Source organism: Pezoporus flaviventris, unplaced genomic scaffold (assembly GCF_033815535.1).
Source record: "Pezoporus flaviventris isolate CSIRO_AGI_PZ_B2104156 unplaced genomic scaffold, CSIRO_AGI_Pfla_v1 ptg000002l, whole genome shotgun sequence".
Lineage (NCBI taxonomy): Eukaryota > Metazoa > Chordata > Aves > Psittaciformes > Psittacidae > Pezoporus > Pezoporus flaviventris.
In genome coordinates this window covers 52,535,374-52,550,733 of record NW_026892550.1, presented here as the reverse complement: position 1 = coordinate 52,550,733, position 15,360 = coordinate 52,535,374, and the positions used below count along the sequence as shown (strand labels likewise).

The following is a 15,360-nucleotide window of genomic DNA, read 5'->3' as shown; positions in this document are numbered from 1 at the left end:
CTTCTTAGATATAGCCCAGCTGTGAACAGTTTTGTTACTACAGACATTTTTATAGTATACACACAAGAGTTTTCTTTCTTAATCCCCCACCTGAGAAAAGTATGAGAATCTGATGATAGTGCAAAGAACAGGAAGTCCACTGTGAGCACTGACAAGGACTAAAATGGATGCATGGATGCCTAAAGTTTGGCTTAGTGAGTGCACATTGAAGCCAGGATTGTGGTTAACTGTGACAAGTGCTGAGGCTCACTAAAGCTTCAAGTAAAAATGAGGTCTATTTGTAATTCAGCTCATACTACTCACTTATTTCATTCACCATACAGTTTTGACACACTTATTATGGGTAACGTATAAAAAGAGGAGGTCTAACATTTTTTGTGAAATGCTGGATGACTTGAGCTAACAAAGTGCAAAACATATGAAAGGCGATGCATAAACATTTGTTAAATCCTCCCAACCTCTGCTACCAGGCAAGCATATATTATAGCCATCACTGTTCATAGTGATCATTGATTCAGTATTGCATTTCAGAAAATATTATACAAACGGACTACGGGTGACAAAATCTATCTCATAATGATTCTATCACTAATATTAACAAGATACAGTGTAAAAATTTTCATTTCTTTACCAAAAGTAGTTCTTCAGCTTTTTAATTAAACTGATCCTGGGTGATGCAGGGCACATATATTTATTGTGTGATTTGGCCTTTGCACCAAATCCTTTTGAAATTCCCAGCAGATTTGCTGATTTGACATGAGGTACAGATGCATGTCTTAAGAGCTGTGGAAAAAATAATGTATCGCATGTTTACTCGAAAGAACATGCCCTTTATAATACATTTTTTCCTTGATATACTGATAGCACATGTGGTCATAGAGAGTAATTTCTAATGTTAGGACGTGCCAATTCCCCGCAAGGATTAGTCAAACCAAAAGGTTTTATTCATATTTGCAAGTGAGCTGTCATAAGTGAGGTTTGTACCACTTCACTCCTATGTATTGATGTACCACCTACAAGTCAGGTGATGGCACTTTTGAACTCCAGATTCAAGTTTCCTGCAAAGCTTTGAAACCCGAAATCAAATATTCTCCACAAATTAAAAAATATATGTTAAAACAATTCCTCTCATTAAGGGCAAGCACGGTGTTTTTAATTGGAAACACCTTCAGCAGCAACTAGTGGCTACTGCCTACAATATCTATATGGAAAAGAGAAGGCAAATATTGCCACACTTCAGATCCAGCTAGAACTTTAGTTTATCATAACCTGCTTGTCAGATGAACCTCGGTTTTAACACAAGAAAAATCTGCTTTCCCAAAAAATCCCAAATTCCAACAAAAACTGCCAAATCAAAACTTTTCCACCCAGAAATCAGAAAACATTTTTACTGCAATTAAAATTATTCTTAGAAAAAGAAGAAAGAGTACCTTTTAACCACACATACTTGTAACACAGAAAGGAACACCAAGCTTAATTCTAAAATCATATGTAGGTGAGCTAATTTTGTGCTTTTAAACATCTCACCTGCTTCCTTACTACAGCTCCCATGGTCTCAAATGCTCAGTCTATTAATCCTGACTGCTGAGCATCATCATGTAGATGGAGATTTTTCAGCGTGTTCATTTTCTGCCATAAGTTTATGTCAGAGGGTTTTTGACAAAATGTTTCTCTCTTGCCAACCTGTATTTTACCAGAAAAGCTCTCCAGCATTCCAGCAGGCAGAATTTAATCTTACACTAGTGATTAACGATTTCCTGTAGAGAGATTTCTGAAAATGAGGTATACACACATATGCATCCAAGTAAATTCTAAGGCTGAGATTTTGCAATAAGATATTTGATGTAAATTAACATTCTTAATATCTACTACAGCCCCCAGAGTTACTCATAATGATATCTTGCCTGAGCTTCAGAATACTAAAGAAGCTCCTTCGTTTTTATGAAGGTTGTGATTAATGTCTGATACAGGCAACTAGCACATCATACAGTAAAACAAGAGAAGAGAAAACAGAATGGTGTTTTAATGAAAACAAAAAAATAGATGATCTTCAACCACGCAACCATTTCATGCTGTATTTTTCTTTTGAAGAACATCATTCCTTCACATCCAAAGTCACAAATGTAAAAAAAGAATAAATAATCAGGCAACATTTTTCTTCTATTCTCCTTCCTACCCACCACCCTACCCATCAAGGAGACTGTACTACATCACATAATAGATTCTGACCACCACCTAGCACCAACCTGCTTCCAAATGCAGTATCATCATTTTGGATTAATTTTACATACCATCTCCTCCACCCTCACCCATGTTCAACACAGATACTCAGACCTAGAGCCTTCACTTTTGAAAGTCATTTGAGAATCCATGCTTGACCTAGAACAGAGGAGAAGCCTTTCCGACTCATCTGTGTACCTTCGTGCCCAGAGCTGTTCTCTTGCACACACTGTTCGAGGTTTCAGAGAGAGTGTTTCAAATTTCACATAGGACTCTCTTGCAAGGTCAGCTTCCTTTGCAGTTTTTGGTTTCATACGAAGTTTTAAAAGTTTGTAGAGTAAGAAAAATATCACAGGTAAAACAACCACACATGCTGCACTGCTGGCCAATATCAGAATTGAAAACTGAGAGCTGCTTTCATTATTTAACCTATCAGTGGAGAAAATAATGCACTGCTCTTTTGTAGGTGGCACTCCTTTGGGTGAGACACATGCCATATATTGAGTACTAGGCTGCAAACCATCAATTGTGACTTTGTTTTTGCTAGAATCAGTGCTCAGAGGCAACATATCTTTCTCACCATACTTTGAGTATAACACGGTCACTGCAGAGCTGCTTGTGGCATTGACAGTTTTCCAAGTTAAGGTCACTCTTTCATCAGTTTCACTGATCACTCTTAGATTCTTTACGGTGACATTTTGCTCAGCCGTACTTGCTGCATTCAATGAAGTCTCCTCGCCTTTCTTGCCTATCTCCCCGGTCTGCTTTGTCTCCTCACTTTTCTTGCTTGGGTCCCCAGTCTGCTTTTTGATTCCACTTGTCACTGCCTTTGAATTTTTCTTTCCATCAGACATGGGCCTGGATTGCTTCTTGTCAGTAAACCTGATGCTTGGTGATACTTCAGTGCTAACCAGTGCTGTGGTGGTTGGTGTGGTGGGAAGAGGTGTGGTTTTCCTCTCAGGTTCCTGCTTTGATTCATCCTGAGTGGTATTCTGTCTCTGTGCCTCTTGTTTCCTTCCATACTTCTGTGGCGACACAGTTGTAGTAACTACACCAATCACTGTGACAGTGACAGCAGCTTCTGCCATTCCTGCTAAGTTCTTGGCTTTACATCTGTATTCTCCTGCATCCTTGTATGAAATCCCTGTCAAGCTCATTATGGACCATCTGACACCCTCTCCAGGTGTTTCTTGGATTACTATAGAAAAATGCAAAGAGTAAAAACATTATAAAAAGGGTAGGTAAAGAGAAAGGAAACATTATTAGACTGCTTCTTCCCTTATCTCTGCCAGGAAGAATCACATGTATTAAACTTAAAAAAAAAAACAAGCCACACACACAAACTATGGAAGTCCCTGCCATATTATATCATTGCAGAAAAAGTGCTCAGCTTCAGTCAAAATGGAACTGAATATGTGGAGGACTTAGAATAGAATTTGCAATTTCACTGAGTAAAGCAAAACCACATGAAGAGAAATCAAATATCTTAAAGCTGCTATGTGACTAGGAAATACAAGTCTCAGTGACTTGAAGTGACACTGAACGCACTAGCCATTTAAAACATTTTTGGAAATGACCTTTGTCTTAAGATATTTCAGTAATTCAGGCTGTTACCTTCTTCAGACTTGTGATTTAAGATAACTGTGAACTGCTTGGCATTAGCAATAAACATTTTTGTATTTAAGTTACTGCACAAATATCTATGACAGTAGCTAGAATTATATCAAGTATTCAAAATGGGTGTTGCAAATAAACAACAAACATTTGAAAATAACATAGAAAATACTGTCCCCTTTTACTCAGCATTGGTGAGGCTAATGTGTTCCGTTTTGGGCCCCTCACTACAAGAAAGACACTGAGGTGCTGGAGCACGCACAACTGTCCCAGCCTCCCTTTTCCTTTACCCTTCCCCTGCTTCACCCGTCTTCCCCCTTCATGAACATTGTTCTTATTACAAACCACATCCAGAATCAGAACAGTCTGTTGGACCTGTTCAGACCAAACCTCAACAAAGAATTTCCTAACAGCAGTTGCTGGCTACAATTGCCAGCTTGGTGCAATATCTGGTCCATTGTTACTCATTATAACGATCTCAAAGCACAGGCAACCCTCAATTTCAGGCTTTCCCATGTCCTATAAAAGAGGAATTATACCTGTGTAGTTCACTGGTATATTGTCTGACCTAGTCCAAGTAAGCTGCGGTGTTGGGTACCCAGTCGCATCACAGCGTAGCAGAACGTTGCTTCCCAGTGGGGAAGTGATCTTCGTAGCTGATGTCATTACAGATGGTTTAAGACACTGCTCTAGCTCAGCCCTCTGGAACAGGATTCCCGCCAGGCTCTCAGGTCCACTACATGAAACCAATGGATCAAGAAGTACAACTGAGTTGTCCACAATTTTGGAAAATTCAATTAGCTTTGAAATGCGACAATCACAAAACCATGGGTTGTCCTGCAAACCTGAAGCAGGGAGGGAAGAGGGGAAAGAAAGAAAGAAAAAATAATGCTGTCAGGCAATATATGAATATTGTGATTACAATATGATGCATGCCTACCACCAAGCACAAGCAAGGAGAACCATGGACCTATTCTGAGTTTTAGTTCGTTGGGTTTTTTTGTTTGTTTGGCTGATGGGTGGGGAAGATTTTCCAGAGGTGAGGAAGAACAGTATGAATGTTTATTAAGCTAAACTTTTTCTTCACAGAAGTTCACAGAAGTATAATAGATACAGGCACTACCTGTGTTTTGCTTTGATATTTACCTAGGAAAAAAAAATACATTGAAAAGATGTCTTAAGCCTGTGCTTTCTGGAATGATAGCTTGTCAGGGCTATTGCATCTCATCACTCTCTTCTGCTCTGAGTCCTTTGGGCTCTTATAATTTGATCTTCTTTTTTCAATGGTTTAAGAGGTTATAGCTTTACACCAACATCTCTGTCCCTTGAAAAAAAAAATAAAGGCTAAGGAGAAAAAGCTTTAGGCCAATCAAATTTTTATCTGGCTTTGAACTGTACCAATATTCTTAGAAATCCAACTTCAACTTAGGACAACCTCTGAAATGCATTCAAAAAGAATAGCAGAAGAGTAGAAAAAGGGGAAGGACCTTGAAAAAGCTGATGACTACAATGCTTTTATAATGGCATGCAAGAACACTATCTCTTCTATTAAAGGCTATAACGTTTGCTTCTTAATTCAAAAGTCTTTGATTGTGAGGCTTCTGTCCCTTGGTGAACCTACTATGGTGAAAGAGAGTAGCCATTTCTGAAGCATACCAGTTTAAATCCTCAGCTGGTATTGATTACTCCATTGTGTTGACCTTCATAGAGCAACAGCAGCTTCACCAGGCAAAACACAATGTAGCATATCACTCACAAGATCAAATATTTTCTCATTTGACTTATACATTTGAGCATACCTTTTTCTTTTTCCCAAGTATTAACAATAAGCAGAACTTACAGTCTGAAATAAGGGACAGTGCCCAAGAACTCCTTGCTGTTGAAATTACTGATGAATGCAACAGACTGGTCATATCAATTAAACCAATGTTAAAAGAAAAATAGAACTGAAGCACCTGCTAATATTGTTCCTTTTTATTGTGTATTTTTAGGAATTATAGAAACAACTAATGAAAAAATTCTGCTTTTTTTTCCTGGATGAAACCTGTAGAGGAAAGAATACACGAATAATTAACAACTGCTTCCTTTTGTCACCTGATCAAGATTAGGTTATTTTAAGCACAATGACAGTGATTGGTTAAAACTGTGGTAAACCCCAATTAATCCCTGCTCTTTAAAACAAGACTTGACCTGAAGAGACTCCGTAACTTTGACATCACAATCCAATTTCACCCCTTGCAGACAGAAGGGATTTTACATTTGCTACTTACTGCCTGAAGGAACAGGGAAGGAGAAATCAAGGAAACTGTATTAGCAACTGCTTGTCTTAAAAGCAAAAAACAAAGAAGAAAGGAAAAAAAAACCCACCAAGAAACAAAAAGAACCCTCCAAAATATATATATTTTTTTTCCCTGTGAACTTCACACCTATACTCACAAGCATAAGAGATACCATCCAAATGTTTTCCGTATGTCTGGGCATCAGCTGCTTGTGGTTGCTATAAAATAAAAATTCTGCCAATTAAACACATGTATGTAACTATTTGTGCTCATCTTTTAAATTAGGGAAGCTTTAGTTTGTAGTTAGAGACAATATTCCTGGGTTTGGGGTTTTTTTTTGCATTCTCACATATAAGGTGTCAATTTTTCTCACTGCAGTAAGAAAGAGACTATATGAATATTTGAAAATTAAATTCCCCTAAGGTGTAAGAGGGAAGACAGGATCCCCTTGAAATCAGCCCTCAACTACCAGAGTTAGTCCATAGCAAAATGCTGCTAAAATGCAAGTGAACTCCCAGCATAATCTCTGTGCTAGCCAGAGGACAGAAGCACGGAGTAGCTGTGCTACAAGTAGGAGGCAGGGCAGGTGCTCTAGGTCCACAGCATTAATCAGGATAGATTTGCAGCATCAGTAAGGGCTCCCATCCCACATACCAGGCAGCAGATTCTCCCTTACATTAAATGTTACTGAAGGTATTTCTTCTGCAATGATTCCTCATTGTACAAGATTTACTACCAGAAAGGATGGTGTTTATTACTGTTTCTAACACCACTCTCAGCCGTCAAAGGCCTTTCAAATAGAATCATTTAAGATGGAAAAGACTTTTAAGATTGAATCCAACCATAAACCTGACAATGCCAAGTTCATCACTAAACCACATCCCTATGTGCCACAACTACACATCTTTTAAATACCCCCAGGAAGAGCAATTCAACCACTTCCCTGGGCAGCCTGCTCCGGTGCCTGACAACCCTTTAAGTGAAGAAATTTTTCCTAACGTATATAAGTACATGGCTTTCATATTCTCCCAGTGTCCTAAAGAAGACCCAAAGTTGTTAACAGTAAGTGTCAAAAAATGACAAAATTGAAACAATGATGAAGTAAAGATGCATAGTCCTTAGACTGGATGAGTGTTTAGTTCAGTCCAGGACACAGGTCTGACCACCTCAGATCATTCCAAAGGACTGGTTTCAGCTTCAGAGGAGGACTGTAGTCACAGAAGACTGTAATTCCATGCTTTAATGCAAAGAAAGCATTACTTCAGTTAGTCACCTTATCTCCCCCATCCATTATGCTTCCCAGTGGAACTGCCTAAATAAACAGGACCCATAAAAATAAATATAATATATACTGTAGGAGTTCCTTCCTTGCCTCCACGGCTCATTCCTTCTATTTGTCTGTGTCTTGCCAATATCTGACAGTATCCACACTATCTTTAGTAAACTTGCACAGCCACTGTAAGTCATCAAGTCATGTGAATTTACAAAATGGAAAGATGAAAACACTACTGAGTTGGGAGCAAGGAAAAAACACTGAATTTGATTATACCTCAGTTAGCTATTGAAGAGAACATAAATAGAAATGTAAACCTAGTTTCCAAACTACAAAGGGCATTCTGAGCTATAACAACTTGTGTTTAAAAGGTGATAAAAGCGACAACAAACACATTAAAGAATAAAGGAAATAAGTGAAAAAAACGGGAAAGAAAAAAAAGGAGTAAAAAGAAAAAGGAGGAAAAAAAAAAGAAAAAAGAAACCGCAAAAAATGGAGAGCTTTAAAAAAGGAATAAGATGGAATTCCTGCTGGAAAATAATTTCCTAAGAAGAGAAAATAAAAATAATGCTAAGTCTCCAATGACATGTGCATCTGATGGAACAGCAAGTCTTTAGAAACCCTGGATTCTTTTCTAGAAATATTAAAGTAACTTGTTGACCTAAGTACTAACCAAGGCACAATACACACTGATAAATACTTATGCATTGCAATGTAACCAATGCAGTGTATTTTAGGGGACCATAAACTGCTCTAAAAGCCTTTCTATATTCTAGATATAGCATACTTTAAACTTACTCTCACACAATTATACATATGTTTGCACGTACAATGCCAAATATGTGTACACATGAGTCTGTGCATGCACATTTTTGCAGTCTTCCCAATAAGGAGGGTTTCCCCATGCTGTGTCAATATGGACTTTAGCATTCAAAATAGATGTGAGTGAAATTTCCTTTGTAAATCAGTAACCATTCTCAGGCCTTAACTTGTATAATTTACTGTTTTTCACTTGCTGTAAAATGACAGTATATTAAATATTCAAGTTCTGGGCTGGTGGAAATATTCACCACAGCTTGGGACAACTTACACAAGGCTCTCTTCCAACTGAAGCTACAAAATTTTTGATCCAAGGTTCCAAAACAGCAAAGCCCACTTCCCGCACTGTGCCCAGTGCGTCCTATACACAGTAATTGCTAGGGAGTAGTTTCAGGAAAAGAAGCATCTACCCAATGGCCCAGCATAACAGCTGGGAGCCTGATGGACCTGCAGCATTCAAATTTTTGGCACCTCTACATATAGCAGAAGCAAGATCTCATCTAACTGCCACTCTATCAAATACTGGATTCCTCTGTTCCTCTCAGCAACCCACTAGATACAATTTTCCATATGGAAAATGCCACTGCCATCATTCGTGCCAGAAATTTCACTCTGTACAGCAGCCAATGCTCAAATTTAGCTGTGATTTGGATCAAAGTATTAGGCTATAGCTCCAGAGGTAACTAAGAGAGGGCCAGATGAGCTCACACACTGGTCATTCAATCATTTCCACAGTTTAGTTGTCAGCTCACTCCACAGCTTTGTTTTGAACTGTTCAAAAGGGCAGTTTCCAAGACAAAGTCATTTGTGGCTCCTGAGGCAATTCACACTTCAGGGATTGCTCCCTGAAAGGCTGTGGATGAGACCACACTAAAGACAGGTCTCTCTATCCCATTCTTCCCCATGATGTAAGTGCATCAGGCTTTGCCCCTCCAAACTATCCTGCATAAGTATCAGGCGTACAACATTCTATGGGTTGCAATACAATTCTTAATCAATTCTGGCAGCTTGAACTGAAGAAAACACATCCCCACCTCCACAGTTACATTTTAGGGTCTCTTAAGCATCTCTTAGGACCCACAGAGAACAGTGTGGAACAGCCAGTCAGTTTAACAGAGAGCTGGCCCTAAATTGTGTGGATGACAGCCAGAGTGAGCCATTTGGCCATAGGACCAGGAATCATTCCCTGACCCTTTTTCATTTAGGATAGTGTCCACAGAGGAAAATCATATAGTGAGAGGTAATAAAAAAAGCCAAAACCCTAAGTACAGTTATGAATTGAAATAAAGAGATGCTAACATGCCAGTCCCCTGGCAGAAGTAGTCTATGGCTCCCCCCAAGAACCCTTGAAGTAAACATGGGAAACCTGAGCTTTCTCTTACATGCAACCTTCTTGACGCTCAGTCAAGATACTGAAGACAAAATTGCTTCCTGGTGTCAGAAAATATGTATGCACGAACACGTGAGTTCGGGCTCTTGCTTTGACAGAACTAGGAGAGAAGCCAGCTCAAGTAGTAACTGCTTACACTAAGTTGAATTGGGCTGCTGTCTTCCTGACAAGACAAAACCAGCATTTATTTACTCTGGGTTCCAGCTTCTAGCAGACCTCTGGTTGCATACTATTCCAGGCAGGTACATAGGCTAGGCTGAGTGCTCCTACAGAGAAGAGCTGGAGCACATAGGACACTCTTGAGCATCAAAGTCTGCAATTGTGGCTATTACATTTTAAAGAAACCCTTCTTTTAAAAACCCAAAGGAGTCCAAAGGCAACCAGTAACTACGGTAAAAAGAGGAGGAAGGGGTAACCCAACAAGCAAAACCAACAACAAAACCACACAAAACAAAAAACAAATCAAAACAAAAAAAGAAATGGTGTGATTAGTTAAGGCAGCAAATGGGGAAGGAAAACGTATGAAAGGTTACTTCTATAAGAGATGGTCATTAGTTTTTCTGTATGTTCATCTTATGTAGGACAAAGAGGTAATCAGCTTAGTTTCCAGTAAGGGAGATTGAGGTTATATATTAAGAGAAACTTTCTCACTGTCCTCATAGATAAGCACTGGAGGTTACCAGAGAAGCTCAGGAAAGGTCAGGCCACAGGCCTTAAGAACAACACTGATCTAACCAGAACAGTTCATTTTATCTGGATCTGCATTCCAGCAGGCTACAGGATGGCCTTTTTGAAATCCTACCTGATCACATACCTTTGTGATCCTTATCTCTTGCCTCAGAGGAGAATATTTATGGGTTACATTTCTCCTCCCTTGGGCTTCAGCAATCCTGGTAGAGACAGAAGAGGTGTTAGAAGAACACATCTTTCTCCTGTTCTGACATCTCCTATGGTTGGAGCATTACAGAGACATCTCAACTCCTAAGTCATCTTTCTAGCCTGATAGTTTCTGTCAGCCATTCATTCCTGAAAAACAACTGCTTTGTAGTGGTCCATCAACAGCAACCTAAGGATGAGCTCCTGGCAGTGAGTGGGAGTGGTGTAACTACCACTTTGCAAGCTCCAGTAATATAATAAAACTAACACTCAGTGGAGACTAAGTCAGCTTGTCAAAATAACCCATGACACAAAAAGTACTGCACTTTTTAATCTCCAGAGGAAGGGGATGTTTTCTTATTCACCAGTGAGTTTCTTATACAGCAATCACTGCCTGTCTTCATTGCAATGTATTCATCAGAAGGCTATATGATGTCAATGAAAGAAAATTCAGCTAATAACTCACAGCTTACCTAAGGTATATTTACCCAACACAATGAAAGTACTAACTGGCATTTTACATCCTCAGATCGAAATCTTTAAAAACTTCACAGAGCCTACCTCAGCACGTACCATTATAAAAAGAGAAGCAAGGCATTCTTTGAACCCCTCTGGAGATCTGTATTCAAACCCGGCTGTAGTTCATAAGTGAAAATGCTCCAACATCACATTCCAAGTCTCTAGGGGACTCAATGTTGGCACAAGAAGGCTTGCCAGGACTAGAGGACGCTGGCAAACTACCTGCACCAACAAAGCCTGCAGATGGTTGTCAAGGGGGGAAGGGAAAGAGAAAAGACTGTGTGGGTTTGAAGCTTTTTGGTATTTTGGGTTTCTTAGTTGGTTGGCTGTTTTGGTTTTTAAGCAGTGAGGGCTTTGTAAGACAAGGGACTCCCACATGAGATCATCAGGAGAATTAGATCTAGCACAGTCAGCTCCTACTTCACTGCCTTTAGTATGGGGGCAGGGAAAAGAGTACTGAGTTGGATACACTTTTACAGCTTTTTCTTTTAATCCTGAATAGATGAAGATCCTATTAATGCTGCAAACCTATAGTTACCATTCATGTGTGAAACTCATTCAGCCTGCTTGCATCTGTGAAGCTACTTCTCTACAATCTCCCCTGAATAAGAGTTTTAAATTGCAGATTCTGCTGTGAAACAAAGCAGCTGAACAACTGGACACTGAATAGTGGGGATTAGATCAAGAGACTGGAAATACTGGGCAGTACAATGTTGGGCAGATCTTTACCAGTGGGTGTAAAACTGCTCCAGTAGAGAGAGACACAGCTGGCTTTCCTCCCTTCCTCCTGCTACACTACAAAACCATCAAAACATCCACTTATGCACAAACAGTGACAGAAGAGAACACTATTGATAGATCTTTTCCAGCCATGTTCTGAGGCTGCAGAAGAGAATGGGGTTACTTAGAATAAGATACAGCACAAAGTCACAAACAGAACTGATGTGATGGTATACTGGAGAGATGGAATAAAAGTATGAAAAAAAATCAGTCTGGACAAACTATTCTTAAACACATACCTTAAATACTATAAAAGTACCTTCAACACTATAAAAAGTGCTGTGAAGTTGTAGGGATCAGATTCCTATTCTCTCTCTCATATTAACATGAAAATTTGGGAAAAATATAGGGTTTAATTTAAAGCAATGCAAGGTCAACAGGAATCACAGGGACAGCAGAGCCACCCCCTTTTGAGCTGCCAACATTGTCTGCAGCACTGTGTCTCGGGACATGCTTCATATGAGCATCAACTCTAGCTACTTGCTTGGCTTGTGAGCCAATGGAAAAAATAGTTGCAAATGGATATGCTTGCAGTTGCCACCACATACAGTGATGAGGGAAATGTCATCCAAAACTCAATTTCTGGAAGTTCTACATTTCTATGGATATCGAGCGCTCCATAAGGCCTGTATTCTGGTAGACCAGAATCTCATAGATTTTACTTTAATTTTATAACCTTGAGATAACAACATGCATCGAGATCACTATCTTCATTTTATAGTTTTCCACCAACAAGAAATAAACAAATAAAGAATCACTGAGCAAACCAGAGGACTGACCCGGATAAAACCCACTCTCCCAAATCCCAGGCTGGTCCCCTACCTGCTCTCACTTTCAACTTAACATTTAGGTACATTTTAATAAGGAATAAGACAAGCTGTTTAACATACCCAAAATGACTCTCTGGGTCGCTAGACTGCCTCTGCTCTTAGATAGGACAGATTCTGAGAAGGGGGGCCAAATGTCCATCAAGTCTGATGGCAAGGTGGTTAGCTTGTTGCTGGATATATCCAGGTAGGTGAGGTTTTTTAGGTACCGGCCAGCATCAGCAGGAATGCTGGTTACTTTATTATTGTGTAAATCAAGAGTCCGTAGGTTGGGCATCTCTGCCAGTGATTCCCAAGGGAACGTCGAGAGCAGATTACCATCCAGCCGTAGCTCATGCAGTTGTTTCAGGTTATAGAAACTGCTGATATCAATGTTTGCCACGCAGTTGTAAGTTACCCACAGGTATTTGAGATCTACTAGGTAGTAAAAGGCTTCAGTTGGAATCCTTCGTATGACAGTTTTCTCTATACGAAGTTTTACAGTATCCACAGGAACATTTACGGGGATCTCATACATGTCAGGATCATTACAGAGTACAGACCTAGCATCAGGAAGAAAGACACAAAAAAAATAGGGGAGAAAAAGGAGAAAGATATTGACATTTCTTTACCAGAAATTTGCATTTTAGATTTAAATGCAGATACTATTACTTTCTGCAACACTACTAGAAGAATAAAGAATGTCAGCTCAAGAGCAGCCCTCTGCATTTAAAAATCAAAAAGGAAAATAGGGAGTTTCTAAATATATTAAAAAAAAGAAAACCCACAAAATACTTTCATGTGAAGTTTAATTTGCTTTATTATAAAGCATATAAGCACCATCCTCTGTCATCTGTTCTATTGATAACTGAAAAACAGAAGCCACTGTATAAGGAATAATGCATGCATGTATCTCAAGTGGGAACTGCATGCCATTTGTGTTACTAAAATTCAGACATTTGGATTACTAATTTCTATTTTTTTCTGCATGATGAAGATTCAAAGTATTTGTCTATATTTACCTTTCAGAACAGACTGAAAAATGAAAATGTTAACATATTTCTCTAAAAGAGAGCTTTCTAGCCTTCTTTCTGTTGTCTGAAAAAAAATTTCCTGCTTTTTAGAGGTGCTAAGAACTTTCTGCTCCCACTGATTTTATTGAAATGGGATCTCTCAGCATTTTCAAGAATCAGTTTGCTTCCATTTCTGTGGAATAAGTTGTTTGCACTCATTAGCTTTAAGATTTCCCTCCCCTCAATAAGACGACATCTAATGTTGTCCCCCTTTTTTCTATATTTTTTCTTTATTTTACTTTCTCCTCATGCAGCTTTATACTGGGTATATTGTGACAAATAGCAATGAGAAACTGTATCTCCCAAAACTGATATGACAATACCCAGATTATCAAACTTCAAATTAACCTCTACAGTACCAAAAAATCATATGATTTTCCTGTAGATTAAAAAAGAAGAAACTACTGTATTTATTTAAACCAGAATTACCTTACAGTAGACAATTAGTTTCTGAAAATAGAAAGGACATTACAATAGTAGGAAAATCATGGAGCAGAAAGAAATTGCCTTCTGCAAGACCTGAAGATTTAAAGTAGCTGTTTGAAAAGTACAGAGCCATAATCACCATCTGTTCCTATTCAGGAATGCTTCTAGCTGTACAACACCAGCATAAAAGATGCCTTTATTTCAACTATGCTAGAACCAATTTGCAACATATGAGAATGTTATTTCCAGTTTCTTCATCCCTTTTCCTTATAAATTGCCTTGTACGACAAAGAATAAAACATATACCTTGCTCCAGTGCCATCGCTTCTGCCATGGTAAACGCAAGTGCATTGTGAAGGACAAAAACCATGCAGTTCTTCAAGAAAGGTCATTAGGAGGTAGAAATAAACAAATAGATACATGACTTCTCCCCAGCAGAACCGATATGGAAAAAATTAAAACTTCATTCCTAGGCACTCATGTGCAGTGTGCTACGAATGTGAATGCAGACATCCATTTAGTAACAGCAGATTACATCAGATTAACTGAGATCTGTAGTTGCTTAACCTTCAAATGTATCCTGAAATGGATCAGTTAAGCCAGTTCATTCTTTATTCTGTTAGAACAACACACTGTTTCCAGGCATATCCAGCATGTTTCAAGGCTATTTTAATAGATAGCTTGCAAAGTTAGCATGTAATAAAATGCTTCTTTGCTCCTAAGAGGCAATGCATTAGTTACTGTCCATAAAACGTTCCAAGGTTCCTGAAGGAAATCTAGTACAGCATGAGGTTATTGCATGGCATTTTCTTTAATACTGAAAATTGCAAATGAATAGGAAGCCAGAGATAGATTCCAGAGTTCATTAAAAAATCCTGTAAAAACAGGCTTTTTTTGACAAAAACAAAACAACCCACCCATGTGAATAAGTTACACAATGCAAAGGCAAACTTCATATTCATGCATACGCAATAACAGAAGATATTTATTCTAAAATTCTGAGTATCATCAAGAGTGCATATACTAGCATTCATAAATAGATGTATACACAGTCATCTTTTCCATCCTGAAAAAATCACCTCACCAAAGGTATTTTTTGAAAACTACACAACAGACCTATATGACCATGAGATTGACTTAGAAATTATGAGAAATAACTATAAATATTTATTCAGTTTTATATGCTTCCCACATGTCAAGATTGAGGGTACAGTTTGTCTCATTTTCAGTATTTGCTGTGCAGTCACAAGCACTATTACTAAATAGTTTCTGTTACTATTACTAA

General features: G+C 38.6%; 1 protein-coding gene across 1 annotated transcript; it reads right to left on the bottom strand.

Moving 5' to 3' along the window:
- Window positions 1-778: 778 nt before the first annotated feature.
- On the bottom strand, window positions 779-15,324 carry LRIT3 (leucine rich repeat, Ig-like and transmembrane domains 3). The gene is made up of 4 exons (XM_061478554.1): window positions 14,382-15,324; window positions 12,661-13,139; window positions 4,374-4,679; window positions 779-3,418 (listed from the first exon to the last, which is right to left on the bottom strand). The coding sequence occupies exons 1-4, from the start codon at window positions 14,495-14,497 to the stop codon at window positions 2,316-2,318; spliced, it is 2,004 nt and encodes a 667-aa protein (XP_061334538.1). The 5' UTR covers window positions 14,498-15,324; the 3' UTR covers window positions 779-2,315.
- Window positions 15,325-15,360: the final 36 nt, after the last annotated feature.

Excerpts from the sequence above, each read along its gene's own strand:
- LRIT3 (XM_061478554.1), bottom strand. The coding sequence starts at position 14,497 with ATGTATCTATTTGTTTATTTCTACCTCCTAATGACCTTTCTTGAAGAA. Across the intron at positions 13,140-14,381 it reads AGCGATGGCACTGGAGCAAG|GTCTGTACTCTGTAATGATC; the intron begins GTATATGTTTTA and ends TCCTGATGCTAG. Across the intron at positions 4,680-12,660 it reads GACCCAGAGAGTCATTTTGG|GTTTGCAGGACAACCCATGG; the intron begins GTATGTTAAACA and ends TCCCTGCTTCAG.